This window comes from Crocuta crocuta, unplaced genomic scaffold (genome assembly GCF_008692635.1).
Source record: "Crocuta crocuta isolate KB4526 unplaced genomic scaffold, BGI_CrCroc_1.0 scaffold420, whole genome shotgun sequence".
Lineage (NCBI taxonomy): Eukaryota > Metazoa > Chordata > Mammalia > Carnivora > Hyaenidae > Crocuta > Crocuta crocuta.
In genome coordinates, this window is record NW_027528356.1 from 416,405 (window position 1) to 434,172 (window position 17,768).

Sequence of the window (17,768 nt, forward strand, 5' to 3'; positions counted from 1 at the left end):
CCCAGCCTGGCCTGCCTGCCCGCCCGCCCCAGCCCTGTGCTCCCGCGCTCCCTCCCGCCACCCCTACCGCGGATGAGCAGGAATGACACAGACGTGGTTCTGTACAAAACCTGAAATATTTTTACTCTTTTAAAACTTTGATCTAAGCTGCCTTAGACCTCATGGACTCGATACAAGAGTAATATGAATCAGGAAATAAAACACTTTAATAGCCACGGTAAACTTTGTTAGAAATGTACATGTTGCCAAATAATAATAATAAACTTTAAAAAATAAAAGAGAGAGAGAAAGAGAACAGCTTGATGGCTGGGTTAGATTATATAAATGTTCAACAAGGACGGGAAAGGAAACCTCGCAGACGCCAGGNCGCAGCGCGGGCCACCTCTGCGCACGGACACAGCGCCCGGGGACGGGCGTATAAACAAAGCTCATAAGAAATGTACAAATATAAAAAGCTACAAACAGTAATAAATTACAGCATCACAAAACACAGAAACACTCCACAAGGTGCTAGTAAAAATAACTGCGTCCCCACCCCCTCCGCCAACAGGAAGGAAAGAAAGAGCTGGTATTCGAGTTGAAGACCCTCTCTGATCGCATCTGGAACAGGTCTCGTGCGTGCGATTTGCTTCTGTAAAGACAGATATAAGGCTGCACAGACATCACTTGTTTTTCAGGCAATACCTTAGTTCCTAAGAGAAAAAAATTATACTGACAATAACAGTGAAAAGAAAGAAGGAAAGGAAAAGCACTGGAAACCCAACTGCCCATCAGACTCGGCAAAAAACTCGTATAAATGTTAATGAAGGGCTCTATAGAAAGAAATTCCTAAAGATACTTTTACTCTTATAAAAAGAAGTTATTTAAAAAGCTATGTACACGCTACATTCTATGAAAAATATGCTTCAGGAAATACATCTAAAATTAAAATACAGGATTGCCTGAGAAACAAATCCAGCCCCTCCGTGCCGCCAGGCAGAGGACGTGCGGTCGGGGACCTGCCCGTGGCCTCGACACCAAACACCGACAGGTGACGAGACAGGAGTTCGGGCCGCCCAGCCGCCGTCCGCCCCGCCGGGCAGGTGCCTCGGCTGACAAGTGCTTCTCCGAGTGTGGCCGGTGGGGCTGGACGGGGCCCACCCACATGGCTTAGCCTGGGCTCCCAGGCCCCCCTCCCCCTGTCGTGGCTGGGCCCGGCCCTCCCAGGGGGACCCACGACAGCGCCCCCGCCCACGATCACAGACCCTGCGGCCGGCCCCAGCGTCCCGAGAAACGCCCCAGCCGGTCAGGGCACGGCGTCCACCGTCCAGCCCGCCAACTTGCTGGCCACGGAACACAGAGGCCCCTCTCCTGGCCGGGCCGAACGCTCTCTGGACTGTCTGAGAATCACTCAGGAAGAGCAGGGGGGCACACAAGACCCCACTTTCTCCTCCTCTTCCCCTCTAGTGTTCTTTGCCTTTTTTAAACCTCTGGAGGCTACCAGCCTGTGGCCAGCTCAGACTCTGGGCCTGGTGAGCATTGGCTCACTCCTCCTTCCTCGAAGGACTCATGCTCCCAGCAGAGCTGCGGAGGCCCTGCAATCACACCCACACTCGGGGGTGCCTGGAGGCTGTCCTGAAACTGGAATGGTCCTCACACGGGCAGGGCCGAGTTTCGGGAACTGGTCACTCTAAGCAACTTGAGAAAGGACATCTGTCCACATTGGTGAGCTCCGCTCGTACGGGGGGAGTGGTGGCCAGGAGGAGCCAGGCCCTCCCTGGGGCGAGGCAGCGCGGCCACCCTCCTGGGGGCAGATGTTCTAGCGGGGCTCCGGGGGTCCTGAGCGGAGCGGAAGGATCCTGGCTTTCCAAACTTTAAAGGAGTAGTTTTCCGTTCCGATGAATTTTCAAAATTTTCCCAAGCCTCTGCTTGGCGGTGGCCATGCCCTTTTTTGTACGTTTTCCTGCAGCCAGAGGAGACACGGGGGGGGCGGGTGTGAGACGGCGAGAGGCGCAGCCCCTGCCCCCTCTGTGAGCAGGCCTGCGGGCCTGAGCCCCGGGCTCCGCACCCCACGAGCCCACCGGCAGTCACCGAAGTGCGCTGCTTAGAGGCTGCGGGACGAGGGTGGGGGCCCGGCCCGCATCCAGGCAGCGGGAGCCACGGTCCCGTGTCCGCGGCCCGCCAGGCCCGGTGGTCGGGGTGCAGGCCTGCGGGGAGAGTGGGGACCTGGGGGCCCAGCCAGCAGCCCTGCCCCCAAACCACCCAGGGGAGCCTGGACCACCCTGGGCCCTTCGGCACGCTGCTGACCACACCCCCGCTCCGAGCTGGGCCCCAAAGCCGAGGAGGCAGCCAGAACCAGCCTCCACACCACGAGGGCCCCTAGCGGAGTGCGTGGCTGCAGACGTGGCCGCTGTGGGATGGGGGAAACCCGTGATCACAGCCACCTGCTGTGCGGTCTGAGGGCCTGGGCCACTCAGGGCGCGTGGGCACGGTACCTTTGGCAGCGGTGTTGTTGGGGGATGACGCGGAGGGCCGCCTCTGCGTGAGGAAGACCCCCGGGGCCATGGGCTGGGAGGCGCGGCCAGCCTGGGCCCCTGCAAAGGCGCCGGCCGCCGTGTACTCGTGGTCCGCCAGGCTGCTGCTGTGAGACTCCGGTGGGGGCTCGGGCGAGCTGCCCTCCTGCGAGGCCTGGCTGCTGGCCGTACTGGTGGAGGCCGGGGTGGTGGAGGCCGGGGTGGTGGAGGCTGGGGTGGCGGAGGCCGAGGTGGCGGAGGCCGAGGTGGCGGAGGCCGAGNCTGCTCTTCTGCTCCTCCTTTGAACAAAGCACGGGCCGGGCCTCAGGCGTGCAGGACACGTCTCCCGTGGGGCTGGGCGAGCTTGCCCCCAGGAGCAGACCTGGCTGGGCCCACACCCAGCCCCACGGCGCCCACGGCAAACCTGAGCAGCGCTGGGGACAGTGCAGGGACTACCATGCCCCCCATTTGGGCAGGCTGTCCCGGACGTGGGACACATGGGCCGTGGCACCACCACTCAGCTGCAGTGGACGCGCCNCTGCCTCCCCACCTCCCTTCCACTCCCAGGGACTGTGAACAGAGAGCAGCAAGACTCAAATGTTCCCAAGCCTGAGATAGTGCCCAGAGTGGGCAATCGAGGCACGGGGCTGGGGGTGGGGGGGGAGCAGGGGCATCTGGGGAGCCTGAGCCCCGGCAGGGCCCCTCTCACCTGCTGGGACAGCTTGGCTGCGGCCGCTGCCAGCCCAGTCTCGATGGAGGCCACTCTGGTGCCCTCACGCACAGGCCTGTCCTGCCTGGGCACCGATGGGCCGACCCTCGCTGCAAGAGAGCGTCAGCGCCTATGCACCCCTGCGTCAGTCTGTGTCTGACACCTCACAACGCAGGGAGGGGCCCCACACCAGCCACACAGGAGACAGCAGGCAGGGGCGCACGGAAGGTGGACTCAGACCCCCGCCCCCGACAGTGTAGGCAAGGGGCGGGCCCTCCGCAGGCAGCCCCCACCCCGGCCCCTGCACTACCTGTGGGGCTGTAGGGGGCGTCGTCCGAGCCCTTCCTCTTCTTGGACCGGGACTTGAAGACCGGACTGTCCTCGTCAGACTCCAGGGAGGGGTAAACTAGGAGGGGGGGTGAGGCTGAGCCCCTGCTGCGCCCGGGGGACTCTGGGCCGCAGAGCGCGGTCCCTCCTGGCGTAGCTGCCACACCCACGGGCACAGGTCCCCCAGGAGCCATCCAGCCCGGGGCCCCTGAGGCCAGGAAGGGCAGGGACTGGCCAGATCCGCCCCAGCGAGTCTCTGATGAGGGAACCCTGCACAACAGCCCGGGGGGTCCCGGGTGCCCCCACCACAGCGCTCACCGCCGTCAGTCTGTCTCTCAGACCAGCGCAGGCCCCACAGCCAGGCCCGCAGGTATCTACCCCTCGGGAGGGCTCTCCAGGGGCAGGAGGGTGAAGTCGGGGCCCTTCAGCCATGAGGACAGTGCCAGGATGACCGGATCACCTGGGCAGCGCCCCCCAGGGCCCCAAACAGCCCCGGGGGGCGGGCCAAGGTGTGGAGGCAGGCCCTCACTCCTGAGCCAACAGCAGCTCCCCCAGAGCGGCCTGGAGCCCCGAGAGCAGGGCCTGGAGGGCTGGGGGGGCAGGGGTCATGCCCTCAGGGCCCCGGCTCACTGCCCACCTTGGATGTAGGCCACTCTGGGCCCCGGTGTCATGACCCCCCCGCACACAGGGAGGTTGGGGTCTCAACGTGTCTGTGAGTGTGCCACGGTGCGGCCACGGACGGGGTCCTCGGAGGGCAGGAGAGCCAGCGGCCTCCCACCCAGCAGCCCCCCGTCGCAGGCCCACGCCCGGGGCGCCGCAGACGCGGCCACACACAACCGCTGCACCGGCGTTCCCAGCAGCAGCGTCCTCGGTGGCTGAGGGGCGGGAGCCGGCAGGTGCCCACAAGCGGCTGGAAGCGCGGCAGCCAGGCCAGAGCACATGGGAGGGGAGGCCCGTGCCCGGGGCGTGACGCACACAGACGGGGGCACGCGGGCCGCCCGCACCCCAGGGCCTCACCGTAGTCCGAGTCCTTGAAGCAGGCGTCCAGGTGGTCCTGCTCCTCCTCGTAATCATCCAGGTCCACACTGTTCTTGGCCGCCCTCTTCAGCAGCCGCTTGCCGGCGCCCTTGCCGCCACCCCCGTTCTTCCGGGCGCCGTGGGCCGCCAGCGAGCTGCCCTTGGCCTGGCCAGCGCCCCACGTGGTCTGCAGACAGGAGTCGGAGGCCTGCAGGTTGGCCATGGACAGCATTCCCTGAATTGCTTCCTGCGTGCTGGGGGAGGCCGGGGGCTGGCTGGAGACACAGAGACACACACTCAGCCCACGGCCCACGGCCCAGAGCACCCAGTCCACGGCCCACGGCACTCAGCCCACGGCCCACAGCACTCAGCCCACGGCCCACGGCCCAGAGCACCCAGTCCACGGCCCACGGCACTCAGCCCACGGCCCACGGCCCAGAGCACCCAGTCCACGGCCCACGGCACTCAGCCCACGGCCCACGGCCCAGAGCACTCAGCCCACGGCCCATGGCACTCAGCCCATGGCCCACGGCCCAGAGCACCCAGTCCACGGCCCACGGCACTCAGCCCACGGCCCATGGCCCAGAGCACCCAGTCCATGGCCCACGGCACTCAGCCCACGGCCCACGGCCCAGAGCACTCAGTCCACGGCCCATGGCCCACAGCTCACAGACTCCCCCACACACACACACCGTGGCTAGAAGAGGGTACAGCAGTAGCTGATGACTCCCTCTTTGAAAGAGCCAACCACTCCTTCTGCAGCCCACTGCCCCCACACCCTGCAGGATCAGAGAGGGCATGGAGAGGGGACACAGGAGAAGAGAGGGAGCGGAAGGGGCAGAGAGAGAAGGGGGGGCAGATGGATGTGCCTGTGCCTGCCCCCGACTGCACCTGCTCTTTACCTGATGGCCACGCCTCAGCCCAGCCTGAGCTCCGCTCCTCTCAGCTGCCCCCTCAGCAGCTTTCCTAACACCACCTCCTGCTGCCCCGATCCAGGCACCTGTCACCCTGCAGCTCTGGGCAGTGCCGTGCCAGGTCCTCTTCGCCTGCCCGCCCCACCCCCATCACCTCCTCCCTGCTGAACTGGCTCCCCTCCCTCCAGATAAACGGTGAGGCTGCGCCGCTGCTAATGCCATGTCTGGCCTGGGCTCTGGGAGGGGTGGGCGGCAGCCCCTCCCCACGTAGAACAGGGGCCTGGACGTGGCTGGGTGGGGACAGCTCTCCTGGCTGAGGCCTGACTCCACCAGCCGCCGTGCTCTCCGGCCTGTCCCCGCAGACCCTCCCACAGGGCCTGTCCGGGGCTCTGCAGGGANCGCCAGGAGAGCGCGCCCACTCTCGTCACCCCTCCACATCTCCCTACAAGGCACCCGGCGCCCAGCCCAGGCAACTCCCAGGGGAACTGGCCCAGCAGGCATCTCCCTTCAGGGCCCGTTTCTTACCCTCAGCCTCACCATCACCCCAGACTTGGAGCCACGTGGGACAGGACAGCCCACCCGGGCCTGTGGGCCCCCAGCCACACCGCTGCATCAGGCACTCCGGGGCGGACCCTCCCTGGGAGGCAGCACCAGGAGCCCCGCATGGGGCGGGGGAGCCGCAGGCCGCTTGGCCCTCCTTCCCATCACAGACCGAGGCCTAGGGAGCGGCTGCGGGGTCCGGCCCTGGGGTCTGACATCCAGGCCTCTCCTGCCTGCCCCGTGTGCCCCAGGGGATGGACCCACTCGAGGCAACTGTGACCCCAAAGCAGCACCCAGAGTGTCGGTCCACACGGGCCCTGCTGGGGGCTCTGCTTCGCCCTCTCTCACGCGGCCCCTTCCCCCTGCCCCTCCCCCACCCCATCTCCAAGAAGTGTTGGAAACGCATTTAGTAGTAGGGCTGTCACAACGGGAAGGAGCCACAAGTCCCTGCTCAGAAATGAGAGCGGCTGGCGGGCTGGGGGGGGCGGGGGNAGGCCTGGACACAAGCTGTCCTGCTGGGTCACTGCTGGGCTCCAGGCCAGGCACTCTGTCCAGAGCTGGGAGGAGGGGGGTAGGAAGGGCTCTCCAAGCAGCCCCCCCACCAAATTCCACCTCCTGGGCTCTGCCCCAGACACCCTGGACCACAGCATCCTGGCTCCTGCTGGAACCAAACAGGACTGTGGTTCCAAAACTCAAACAATGGGAAAGTCACGTCCAACGGCCAGAGTCGGGAGCTCCTCGCCCCTCTGCCCCGTCTACACTGCATAGGTAAAGGCTTGTCCAGACCTGGCTGGGAGAACACTGTGCACCACTGCTGTGCCAGCCTCACCGGTGGGCTCTGAGCAGCACAGACCACCAGCCTGCAGGGGAGCCAGCAGGAGCCAGCGGCTGGCTCATCACCCTCTGCACCACGCTCTCGGGGGGGCATGGGTGTGGCCCCGTCCGGCCCTGTCCTGCAGCTCTGGGCCCCTCACCCAGCCTCAGGGCTGGGCAGGCTTCCCGCAGAGACAGGAGGGCAGGGGGCCAGGACACCCACCGTGAGCTTCCCCGGGGGCCGGTATGGTCCCAGCTCAGCTTGGCTGCACCCAAGAGGAGGCCTGGGCAGCCCAGGGCCGCATGCCGCCCCGGCCAGCCGTCGGCCCAAGCAGGGCGGGTGCATCAAGGAGCAAAGTCCAGCCAGTGCACATGGAAACTCATCTCTTAATCCTCCAATTACCATACCAGAGCCTGCCCCCACCCCAGCGGTGAACGCTGAGCAAACCATCCACAGGAAATTAACATATTTCCCTCCAGTTTTTTCAGCTGTTTTTTCCCAACAGCAAATACTTAAAACAGAGCAAATGGACCATCAAAAATCGACCTGCTCTCCAAATGGGAGATTGGAGAGAGGAACTGCCTGCAGCAGGCAGAGCGGGTGGGCCTGGCAGGCACGTGCACGTGTGCGGGTGGGTGTAAGGGCACACGTGTGTGTGTCCAGAGCAGTTAGCAGTGCGCACCTCGGACCAGCTGCCCTCGCCCCTGGGGCCGAGCCCAAGCTGCAGCACCTCGTCCCCGGCTCCACCTCCAGAGTTCAAGCATCAGCCGCCAGAGTTCCTTCCAGAAGAAGGGCACCCCAAGGCCGCGTGGGACCAGTGCCCTCCTGGAAAGGGGGTCACAGCCAGACTCCTCCCGGCAAAGCCTCAGGCTGGGGCCCCACCACAGCAAAGGCCACAGGGCATTTCAGAAGTGAGGGACTCATGTCTGTGCGTCTACAGAAGCCACTTAATGCTGAGCAGAAGGCACAGCCCAAAGGGGAGCAGCCGCTGCCAGGTGCACGCCGCCCCCAAGAGAAGGCACCTACGGCTGCCTGTGAACACCGCACTGCACAAACACCGTGACTCGTGAAAGAAGACGCAGCCAAGGGGCTTAACAAGAGTCCTCTCCAATGGCGGCCCGATGCGCTTCCTAGGGACCCCGTCTGTGGAGACAGGCCTGACATGTGGCTTCCCACAGCTCATGCAGCGCTGGGACCATGATTCCGGAAACGCGGCCTCCGGGGCAGAGCTAGGGGACCGAGTGCTGTGCAGGCCACGTGCGCCCTACCTTCCCCAGGCCCAGCCCCTCCTGCCTGGACGTCAGCGCCCAGCACAGCCCACCGTCGGGGGTGCCCACCATGCTCCGTCATCAGGCAGGACAGGGATTCTGCTCTGGCCTCTGCCACTTCCACGCAGTGTGGCCCTGAGCACGCTGCCTCAGTGTCTCCTGGGCCGGGGGAATGTGCCGCTGTCGTGGGGACAGCTAGGGGACAAACTCTCAGGTGGGAGGAGGCCCTGACCCCTCAGATATCTGCCTGTGGTACTTGTGGAAATTCCACGTGAATAAAAATGACCACAATGCTTAAAAACAAAAGTAACTGGGTGGGCAGAGAATTCAGCTGGGACCGTCACCAGAGAAACGAGCCCAGGCCCCTCACCCAAAAAAGCCCAGAGGCGTTAACATCCATGTCTCTCAAATCGCAGGCCTGGGCCGTCCCCCTCCCCGCAGACTGGGCAGCAGGAATCCTGCCATCCAGGGGTCCCCATGGCCTCAGCGAGTGGGCTCCCACCCTCGCCAGACAAGTGCGTGTCAGGGGTCAACTGTAGCCTGGGAGGGTCCACACCCCCCACACACACACGGGTGTGGTCATCTGGGGCCTGCCAGGTGCGGCCCCTCCCAGGCACGGCTCTCTTCTCCCCAAGGTTCTGAAATGACCGTCTCCCTCCCTGCGGGGCGAGGTTTCTACAGCCCTGGGTCCCAGAGACACCCAGTGCCCTTGACTCGGGGGCTGGGCACAGGCCGTGGAAAATTTCCTCGTTACCTTCTCTAGACAGAGACTGGACTTCCCGGCCAGGAGCCCAGCCCTGGTCCTCTGCATCCCCCCAGGGAGGGCGGCCACTCAGCCTCCTCTGAGTACGGGTGTCCAGGACTGGGGCGGGGCGAGGGGCGCGGGCGGGGTGAGGGGTGCGGGCGGGGGCCCTGGGCNGCGGGCGGGAGCTCTGTGCTCTTGCTCGGGGCCTCCACAGACCTTCAGGGACAGCAGGCCAGGCCCCACCCACCTCTCCGGCCACCCTGCCTCTGGGACGTAGGCCCAGGGAGCCCGTGTGTGCCCCTCGGGCCTACCTGTTGGGGTTGTACTCGAGCGCTCCGACCTCCTCGCTGGCCTGCAGCAGGTCCAGGATGCCCGCGGCCGAGCCCCCGCCGTCCTTCTTCACTTTGGCGTTGCGGGCGGGCTTGGTGTCTGTGTCGATGTGCAGCGAGCCCTCATCAGAGGACTCCTCACTCTGCCACGGGGACAGAGCCACAGGTCAGAGAGGGCCTGGGGGACGGCCACTGTCTCCCTCTGGCCACAAACAGGTTTCTCACAGTCTGGCATAACTGGGGACTGCCAGCCACACACACACAGCACGGCTGCAGGTCAGAGCTTTCTGCCAGGCCCAGGCACCTGCCCCAGAGGGCCACCCTGTTGCCCCAGGGAGCCCTGGCTCAGGGGGATTCCACGGGAGCCCCAGGACTGACCACAGCCGGGAGGAGAGCCTGTGCGGGTGGGCAAGGAGCCAGTGGCAGCACAGGCCCACACGTGGGGCCCCAGTTAACAGCCACTGGCAGGCTCTGGGCTCCCTGGCCTCCTTGCAAACAGCCACTGTGTCCTGGGCTGGACACAGCCTAACTTAACCACCCCCCAACCATGGCACAGGACCCCCAGCAGGCCTGTCCCCCCATTCATCATCTTCATGGCAGCAGAGCCACCTGCAGTGACTGCAGACCCTCGGCAAGCCCCGCCCCCGCTCTCATCCCTCCCTGTGGCCCCGAGGCCCCCCGGCCCAACCCCATGGGAACGCCGGGTGGGGAGGGGCATGAAGGCGAGCCACGTCCCCTGCGAGGCAGGACAGCCAGAGACGGGCATGCACGTGTGGCTGGGTCTCCCGGGCACCCGGCGCAGACGCACCTTGTAGAGCGCCGAGTCCAGCTTTGGCTTCGTAACAGGCGTGGGCAGCGGCTCCTTCCCGTCCAGTAAGACTGAAAGCACAGCAGAGGTGCGTCTGGCCAAGGCCGTGGGAGCGCGGCCGCCCCCCACCCCCGCGCCCTCACTCACAGGACAAGTCTCTCTTGGGGGCACTCCGCTTCCTCCTGATGGGGAACTCGTCAATCTTGAGCTCCCCGTCATCAGACACGTACTCGTACTCGTCCCGCACGGGCTGGGGCTTGTCTTCCTTGAAGCCCTGCACGGCCCCAAACACGCCGGGCCCGGGCTGCGGCTTCAGGGCCTTGGAGCTGCGGTGCACACGCAGGCGGTCAGTGCCGCCGGACGGCGCCTGGCCTGGCCTCGGGCTGCTGGAGGGCGCGCCCCCGCCCCCGCCCCGGGCTCTGAGCCCAGCGCGGTTTCTGAGGCAGCCAGTGCCCACGGCCTGAGGGCCCCGTGGGGCGATTTCAGGAAGATTAATTCCGACTGTGGTGCAGGCACAACAGTGTCTATCATTCAACTCGGGCGAGGCAGGGCTCCAGCCACCTCCAGCAACGGGGACGGCAGGCGGTGCCCGGCCTTCCGCCACTCCCAGCGGGGCAGCGCCGACTGCCAGCAGCCGAAGCACACGCCAGGAGGTGGGGAGCCCCGCTGGGTGTGTGCACAGGCCTGCACGCGCAGCTGTGACGCGGCGTCCACGCGCAGGCGTGCACGTGCAGCTGCCTCCTCTGTCTCCAAAGCCCCTGGGGCGCAGCAACTGACCTTCAGACCATCAAGCACGTGCTCAGGGCCTCAAGGTCCAGGCGGCGGCCCCTCCCCTCCCCACTGGCCGCTGGGTCCCAAGACCACCCAAACCGCAGCCATCCCCCCTGCTTGCTGAGTAGCCTCGCCACGTTGCCTAGAGCTCTCCGGACGAATGGGCCGTGGGGCCAGGCTCTGCGCAGCACCGGACGCTGCCCTGCAACAAGGAAACTGAAACCCACGGCAGAAAACTGGCCCTATTCCCACTGGGATGTGCTGCTTCCGGGCCGGGGGACGCCCACCCCAGCCTCAGACTCGGCAAGCAAGGGGCTTCTCGGCTGCCAAGCTGGTCAGCAGACACAGAACCCTTCCACCGACTGGAACACAGACATGCCCAGTCTCCCACACACCCCCCTGGCCTCTCAGCTCAGTGCCACCTCCTCCAGGAAGCACTCCTGATTTCTCAGACCTCACAGGCCCCGCGTATCTTTCCTCCACAGCCCCCATCACAGCCATAATTTGGGCTACATCTGAGAACACGGTGTTCACACTGGCGTCTGGCCCCCAAGGCCAGGACCCTGACCCACCCTACCTTTTCCGCGCTAGCCCAGGGCAGCAATTGGGCTGACGGCCACCCAGTCACACTCCCCTCTGCCGGCACACACCGATCGGCCCCTCTCCACCCACCAGAGCTGTCACGCTGGGAGGCGGGAAAGGGGTCTGCCTGGTGATGCCAGCCAGCTCAGGAAGTCGTGTGCGTGCATGTGTGGTATGTGCATGTGGGGTGTGTGTGAGCCTGTGTGATGTGGGTGTGCTTCCATGTGCGTGTGCCGTGTGCGAGCGTGCTCATCCGGGCCCCGCAGGCCGAGCGTGCACGTACCCCAGCAGTCTCTTGTTGAAGGAAAACGAGAACTTGGTGTCCTTGTTTCCCGACAGAGGAGACTTCTCCAGCCTCTGCTCCTCCTCCATCTTCAGCAGGGAGTCGGGTTTGCTGTTCTGAAAGGCAAACCGAGGACTGTCACTGGGCCGCACGCAGGCAGCCAGCGGGCAGAAGTGTTGGGACTGGCCGGCCTCCTCCCTCGGACCACATCATCCAGGAAGCCCATTCTCTGTAGCCCCAGCCCTGCAAGACGCTGCCCGGCTCCAGGGAGTGTGAGCTCAAACCAGAGCAGCCGCGCAGGACACAGCTGTCCGCCAACTCGGAGAGGGACACGCTGGCCCCGGGCCAGGAGGCACCCATGCCGACCCTGTGGAAGGCAGCCCCACAGAGGCCACACTTACAGACCTTCACAGACCTACACGGCACTGCCCACATGGGGACACACCCACACAGCCAACAGGTGCACACCTCCACTCACACCCCCAAGCCCACACCCCCCCCCCCGGCACATCCCCTTCTCTCAGAACACAGCCCTCCCTGAGGGTAGGCTCCCGTGTATGCACAAACGTGCACACACACACCTCACCTTGTACTTCCACTTGGCTTCTGACTTGCTCTTAGTCTGTTCGCGGATTTCTAGCCTCTCCACGTCATTCTGTGAACTGATCACCTCCTTGTTGGGCACACTCAGGACACTCTTTGTGGCCTAGAAAATAGAAGTCATGACCCAGCAGTGGACACAGGAGAGTGTCAAGGATCCCTGAGGCCTCAGGATGAAGTGAGAGCCACACAGCACAGGCCCCTGGCCCCTGCTGGCTCACATGTAGCTGCTCATCTACCCATCCATTCATCCACCCATCCAGCCACCATCCATCCATCCACCCACTCATCCACCCCATCCGCCCACCATCCCAACCATCTAACCATCCACCCATGGACAATCCCAATATCCCAACCATCCACCCACCCAGTGACCCATCCACACAGCCATCCACCCACCATCCCATCCACCCACTCACCATCCCAACCACCCAATCATCCATCCACCATCCCAACCACCCAACTATCCACCATCCATCCATCAATCCATCCATCCATCCATCATCCATCCATCCATCCGCCCACCCGCCCACCATCCCAATCACCCAACTATCCACCCATGCACAATCCCAACATCCCAACCATCCACCCACCCACCGATTCATTCACCCACCACCCACCATCCCATGTATCTATGCATCTACCCACCCATCACCCATCATCTCACCCAGCCACCCACCCATCCTATCTATCCATCTATCCACCCATTCACTATCCCAACCACCCACCCACTTGCTAATNATCCATCCATCATCCACCCACCCACCCACCAGCTCATCCATCCACCATCCATCTACTCACCCATCCATCCATCCATTCACTCTCCCCTCCTTCTGCCCTCCTTCCCTCTTCCAGCCATCTATCTACCTATTCATTTGCTTGTTCATCCATCCTCTCTGTCTCGAGGAAAGGAAAACCAATGTGCCTCACTGGAGCCCTGGGACACTGGCCCTGGTTGTCATGGACTCCCTGAGAAGGGCTAACAGACTGCCACTAACAGGAAATTACTCAATGGGGCTGGGTCTCAGGGTCTCATGGTCCCTGAAGCCCACGCCTAAGACCCTCTGGTCACACTGCTCAGGGCCAGGCCTGCCTCTCTCACTGCCTCTGGGGGCTCAGGACCCTCAAGTAAATGCCCACATCACAAGCCCCCTTCTGCCTCCCCGACTGCCCTCTTGTGAGTGCCTGGCCCACCTTCAGGTCTCAGCCAACACCTGGACCCCAAAGAAGACTCTGCCAGCTCGTCCCCCCACAGGACCCCGTGTGGCACCCACATTCCAGCACAGACACCACTGCCTTCACTGGGAGGCCCTGTCCCTGCTGCGCCAAGCTCACTGGGACACAGCCCACCTGCCCCGGGCCCCTAGTACCCGCACACAGCAGCCCAGTGCTGTGCCACAGGCCAGCCTCTGAGGTGTCTGTGGGCCCTCTGACAGGAGGAGGAGGCCACCCACCTTGCTTTTCTTGGGCGGCTCGATCTTGGTCAGTGCCTCCTTGGTGTGGGCCTCCAGCAGGTCCAGGTTGGGGATGGTGGGTGAGGCCGCCCCCCTGCACTTCTTCCCTTTCTTCTTGCTCCCATCCTTGAGCTTTAGGGGTTTGGGGGGCTTTGGGGACTTCGGGGGCTTCGGGGGTTTGGGGACTTTGGACGGCTTGGGCATCTTCACGGTTTTGGGAGTCTTTTTCTTGGACACTTTCTCCAGGAAGGACCGAGGAGGGCTGGCCTCAATAGGGGATGGGGGCTCCTCCTTCTCCCGGTCCCCAAAACAGACCTCATCTGAGGAGATGGCTGGGGTCACTTCAGGTCGGGTGGCCTTGGAGGCATTCTGGGGCAAGGAGAAGGAGAGGTGGTCAACCACCTCCTGCCAGGAGGGCCTGAGCCCAGGCTGTGGGAGACAGCCCAGCAGAAAGGAGCATCTGTCCACTGCATCCACGAGACACACTGGCCATCTGTCTGCAGCGTCCATATGTTACACCCATCTACACAGCCTGTGGTTTACACTCACATCTGTCCTACAACGTCCACAGGATACACCTGTCTACACCGCCTGCGGGTCACACTCACTTCTATCCTACATTGTCCATAGGATACACCCGTCTACACCACCTACGGGTCACACTCACTTCTGTCCTACAGCGTCCGTAGGATACACCCGTCTACACTGCCTACGGGTCATACTCACTTCTATCCTATAGTGTCCACAGGATACACCCATCTACACTGCCTACAAGATACCCTCACGTCTGTCCTACGACGTCCACAGGATACACCTGTCTACACTGTCTATGGGTCACACTCACATCTGTCCTACAATGTCCATAGGATACACCCGTCTACACTGCCTACAAGACACCCTCACATCTGTCCTACAGCATCCACAGGATACATCCGTCTACACTGCCTACATGACACACTCGAGTCTGTCCTACAGACACCTTTCTACACCGCCTGCGGGTCACACTCACATTTGTCCTAGAACATCTGCAGGATACAGCCGTCTACACCACCTACGGGTCATGCTCACGTCTGTCCTACAGCGTCCACAGGATACACCCGTCTACACCTCCTACAAGGCACTCTCACGTCTGTCCTACAGACACCCGTCTACACCGCCTACGGAACATGCTCATGTCTGTCCTACAGTATCCATATGACACGCTCACATCTGTCTACACCATTGTGAGACTCACCCACCTACAGTACCCACACGACAGGATGCCACCCATCTACACTCAGTCACCTGACCCCTCACCCCCTTGGTGGGGCCTGCTGTCCCACCTGCAGCACCGAGAGGCTGGGGGCAGTGCAGCCGCGCAAGCAGTGGGGGAAGTGTCCTCCCTCCAGTCCCCTCCCCGCGCCTGTGGGGAGCCGCAGAGCAGCCCCAGCCCGCTCTCCCAGGGCTCCTGCCGGGAGGCCACGGGCCGCCACAGGTGCCGAGGGGTCTGCGGTGTGCCCGCGACCCTGCCCCAGACGGCTGAGAGAGGAGCCATCTCAGACACGGCGGGCCCTGGTGGGCAGCTCCGGGGGGGCCAGGGCCGGCGGGCTCCGGAAGGGGCGCCCTACCTCGCTGAGCCGGATCTCTTTGGCGAGGTCTTTGATGAGCTGGGAGGGTTTGAAGTGCTCTGGGAGTTCGTCTTCATGCTCCGCCAAAGCCTGAGGGGCGGCACACACGGGTCCGGGCTGGGTGCTGGCGTCCCCCGTCCAGGCCACGCCGCCCTGTCCCCTTCCCACCCATGGGGCCCTCCGGCCCAGGCCCCACCAGGCAGGCAAAGGGAAGGCTCTGCGATGGCCTGACTCCAGGGGTGGAGAAACAAAGTCCCAGAGAGGATGACGTGCCCGAGGCCACCACAGGCTGGACAGTGGACACGGGCCGTCCTTTCCTCCTGAGCACAAGGCCACTACACCTGGCCGTGTGGCCAGGGACGGACATCAGACACTGTTTCAGAGATGTGGACATGGGACAGTCCTGGGAGGGGTCACAGGACGGTGCTGCTGGGGGGGACACGATGTGGGACACAGTGTAAAGGGACTGTCCACATCACAGAGCGAAGCCCACTTCTGAGCTGACGAGCTGATGCCTCCTACGTGTGCCCAAGGCCAAGAGGTTGATCTGACTCCTGCCTGGGGACCCTGCTCCCCCCCACCCTCGGGTGCACCCCGAGTTATCTCTACCACCCACCTTACCCCCTGCAGATTCTCCAGGCCCCGGGGACCCCGTGCCTCGGGCCAGGCACGGCTCCCCCGACNCTCATCGCCCTACCTGCTTTTTCGTCCATGATCTAAAAGCACCATTGAGAATTTTAGCTCCTTGGACTAAATGAGGGGGCAGCTGCTTCCCAGACTTGTGAGAACCTGGGTGCGGGGGAGACACAGGGATCTGGTCGGGTGGGCGTGTGCCTGCGGCGACGTCACCGGGCGGGCGGGGCGGAGGCGGCGTCCGCGCTGGGCCTCCGCCCACTGCCTCCGCCCAACGGCCAACGGTGGCTCTCGGAACGTCAGGGACGCGCCCAGGTGCCCCGCGGGGCTGGAGCTCCCGGCGCCCACCCGCAGGGTGCCCCCCGCCCGCCTCAGTGGGGGCCGCAGGCGCACCCACACCTCACGCTGCCCCTGCCGGCTGCGGTGGGGGGACTCCAGCCGTGGCGGGGGGGGGGGCACGGAGNGAGAGCCGCCCGGGGGCCGGGAGAGCACACCCAGGAGCGCGACAGAGCGCCCCCTTCCGACGGGGGCGCTCACTGCAGCCGAGCGGCCTCCTCGCCGAGTCACCGGGTGACAGAGGCGCGGGCCCACGGCCGGCCGGTGGTCACCCCATCAGGCCGTCTCCGGGGTGGGGCTCTGCCTGCACTGCCCTCGGCCCCCCTCCCTGCCGTGAGCCCCGCCCCCACCCGGGGGCGGGACTGGACTCCCTCCTAGACACGCCCCTACCAGGGTGAAGGGCTCTGCACGTGGGGCCCGGTGGATGAATTTCACTGAAACCTGGCTGGTTGTTAGCTTTCCCATCTCAAGCAGGAGCCAGGGCTCCTCCCCCCCAGGAGGAGAAGGGGGTCTCAGCTGGCAGTGGGAGGGCAGGCTGTCTGCTGGGAGCCAGGCACTGGCTGGAAGGCCTGCGGTGCAAGGCAGCTGGGTGTCCGCAGGGACCCAAGGGACCCCAACATGCACACCCACCCCCAGTTTGGCAGGGACGCCGTAGGGGTCCTCGGCTGGCAGCCAGGAGCCAGGCAGCCCCCCAGGCCTCCTGACATCCCAACCGAGCCCCACCAGGAGCTGAGGAGGCTGCACACACGAGGCTCGGGGACACACGCCAGCGTTCTCTCTGAAATATGAGCCGCCCTGCCCAGCACCACCCAGCAGAGTGGGGCTCAGGCCCCATGAAGGCTGTGCTCAGCCCACCCCAGGGTCTGGCCATCCTACCGCACAGAGGTAGAGCCATTACGCACCCCCAGGTCCCCAAGCTCCACCCAGAGCCACGGGCAGAGACGCCGACCTGGACGTCCATACCTTTAAACGCCTCCAGCAAATGCTTCCCCATGTACCAACAGGCAGTTTCAAAGTTGGGAAACTGAGTCAGGCTGCCGAGTTTCAATCTCCTTTCCACCTCATATGCTCTGGAAATCACAGCAAAGAACTGTCCAGAGCACTGAGCTCTGAGGAGGCGACACTAAGGGTGAGCCCACGTCACAGCCCACGAATCACAGCCATGACAAGGCCGCACCACGGCTCTGCTGCCCCGGCCTCCACAATGGGCCCGGCGCAGCAGGAAGGAGCCGGGGACCGCATGGGAAGGAGCTCCCGGGGCCAGGGCCACAGGGGCTATGCAGGGCAAAATCACGGCCCACCTCCCACGGAAGAGGCCAACGACGTGCCCTGGACTCAGGGGAGATGCCGCTACACTGGCCTGGCGGCAGGGACCCTGCCTGGCGGAACCCAGGCCAGCGTGGCCCTACCTCATCTGCATCTCCACACTCAGGCTGTGGAGGAAATGTCCCGCGAAGGCCAGGCAGTCCACAGGCGTGAGCGTGGCGTAAATCCAGCCTGGGGACACAGGGAGGTGGCCAGCCCTTCATGGCGCCCGAG

The 17,768-nt window shown here is 64.2% G+C and overlaps 1 protein-coding gene across 1 annotated transcript in view; it reads right to left on the reverse strand.

Moving 5' to 3' along the window:
• Positions 1 to 369: 369 nt before the first annotated feature.
• The window catches only part of PHF2 (PHD finger protein 2), a 37,911-nt gene continuing 20,512 nt past the window's right edge, over positions 370 to 17,768 (reverse strand). Inside the window, exons 7-21 of the mRNA XM_077753782.1 lie at positions 17,639 to 17,726; positions 17,193 to 17,299; positions 15,958 to 16,049; positions 15,261 to 15,350; positions 13,654 to 14,022; positions 12,186 to 12,305; positions 11,600 to 11,715; positions 10,111 to 10,289; positions 9,964 to 10,034; positions 9,138 to 9,298; positions 4,546 to 4,820; positions 3,512 to 3,607; positions 3,134 to 3,311; positions 2,475 to 2,782; positions 370 to 1,942 (exon numbers count right to left, since the gene is read on the reverse strand). Coding sequence (XP_077609908.1) covers positions 1,854 to 1,942; positions 2,475 to 2,782; positions 3,134 to 3,311; positions 3,512 to 3,607; positions 4,546 to 4,820; positions 9,138 to 9,298; positions 9,964 to 10,034; positions 10,111 to 10,289; positions 11,600 to 11,715; positions 12,186 to 12,305; positions 13,654 to 14,022; positions 15,261 to 15,350; positions 15,958 to 16,049; positions 17,193 to 17,299; positions 17,639 to 17,726 — 2,339 coding nt within the window. The 3' untranslated portion in view covers positions 370 to 1,853. The remainder of the gene's footprint in view (positions 1,943 to 2,474; positions 2,783 to 3,133; positions 3,312 to 3,511; positions 3,608 to 4,545; positions 4,821 to 9,137; positions 9,299 to 9,963; positions 10,035 to 10,110; positions 10,290 to 11,599; positions 11,716 to 12,185; positions 12,306 to 13,653; positions 14,023 to 15,260; positions 15,351 to 15,957; positions 16,050 to 17,192; positions 17,300 to 17,638; positions 17,727 to 17,768) is intronic.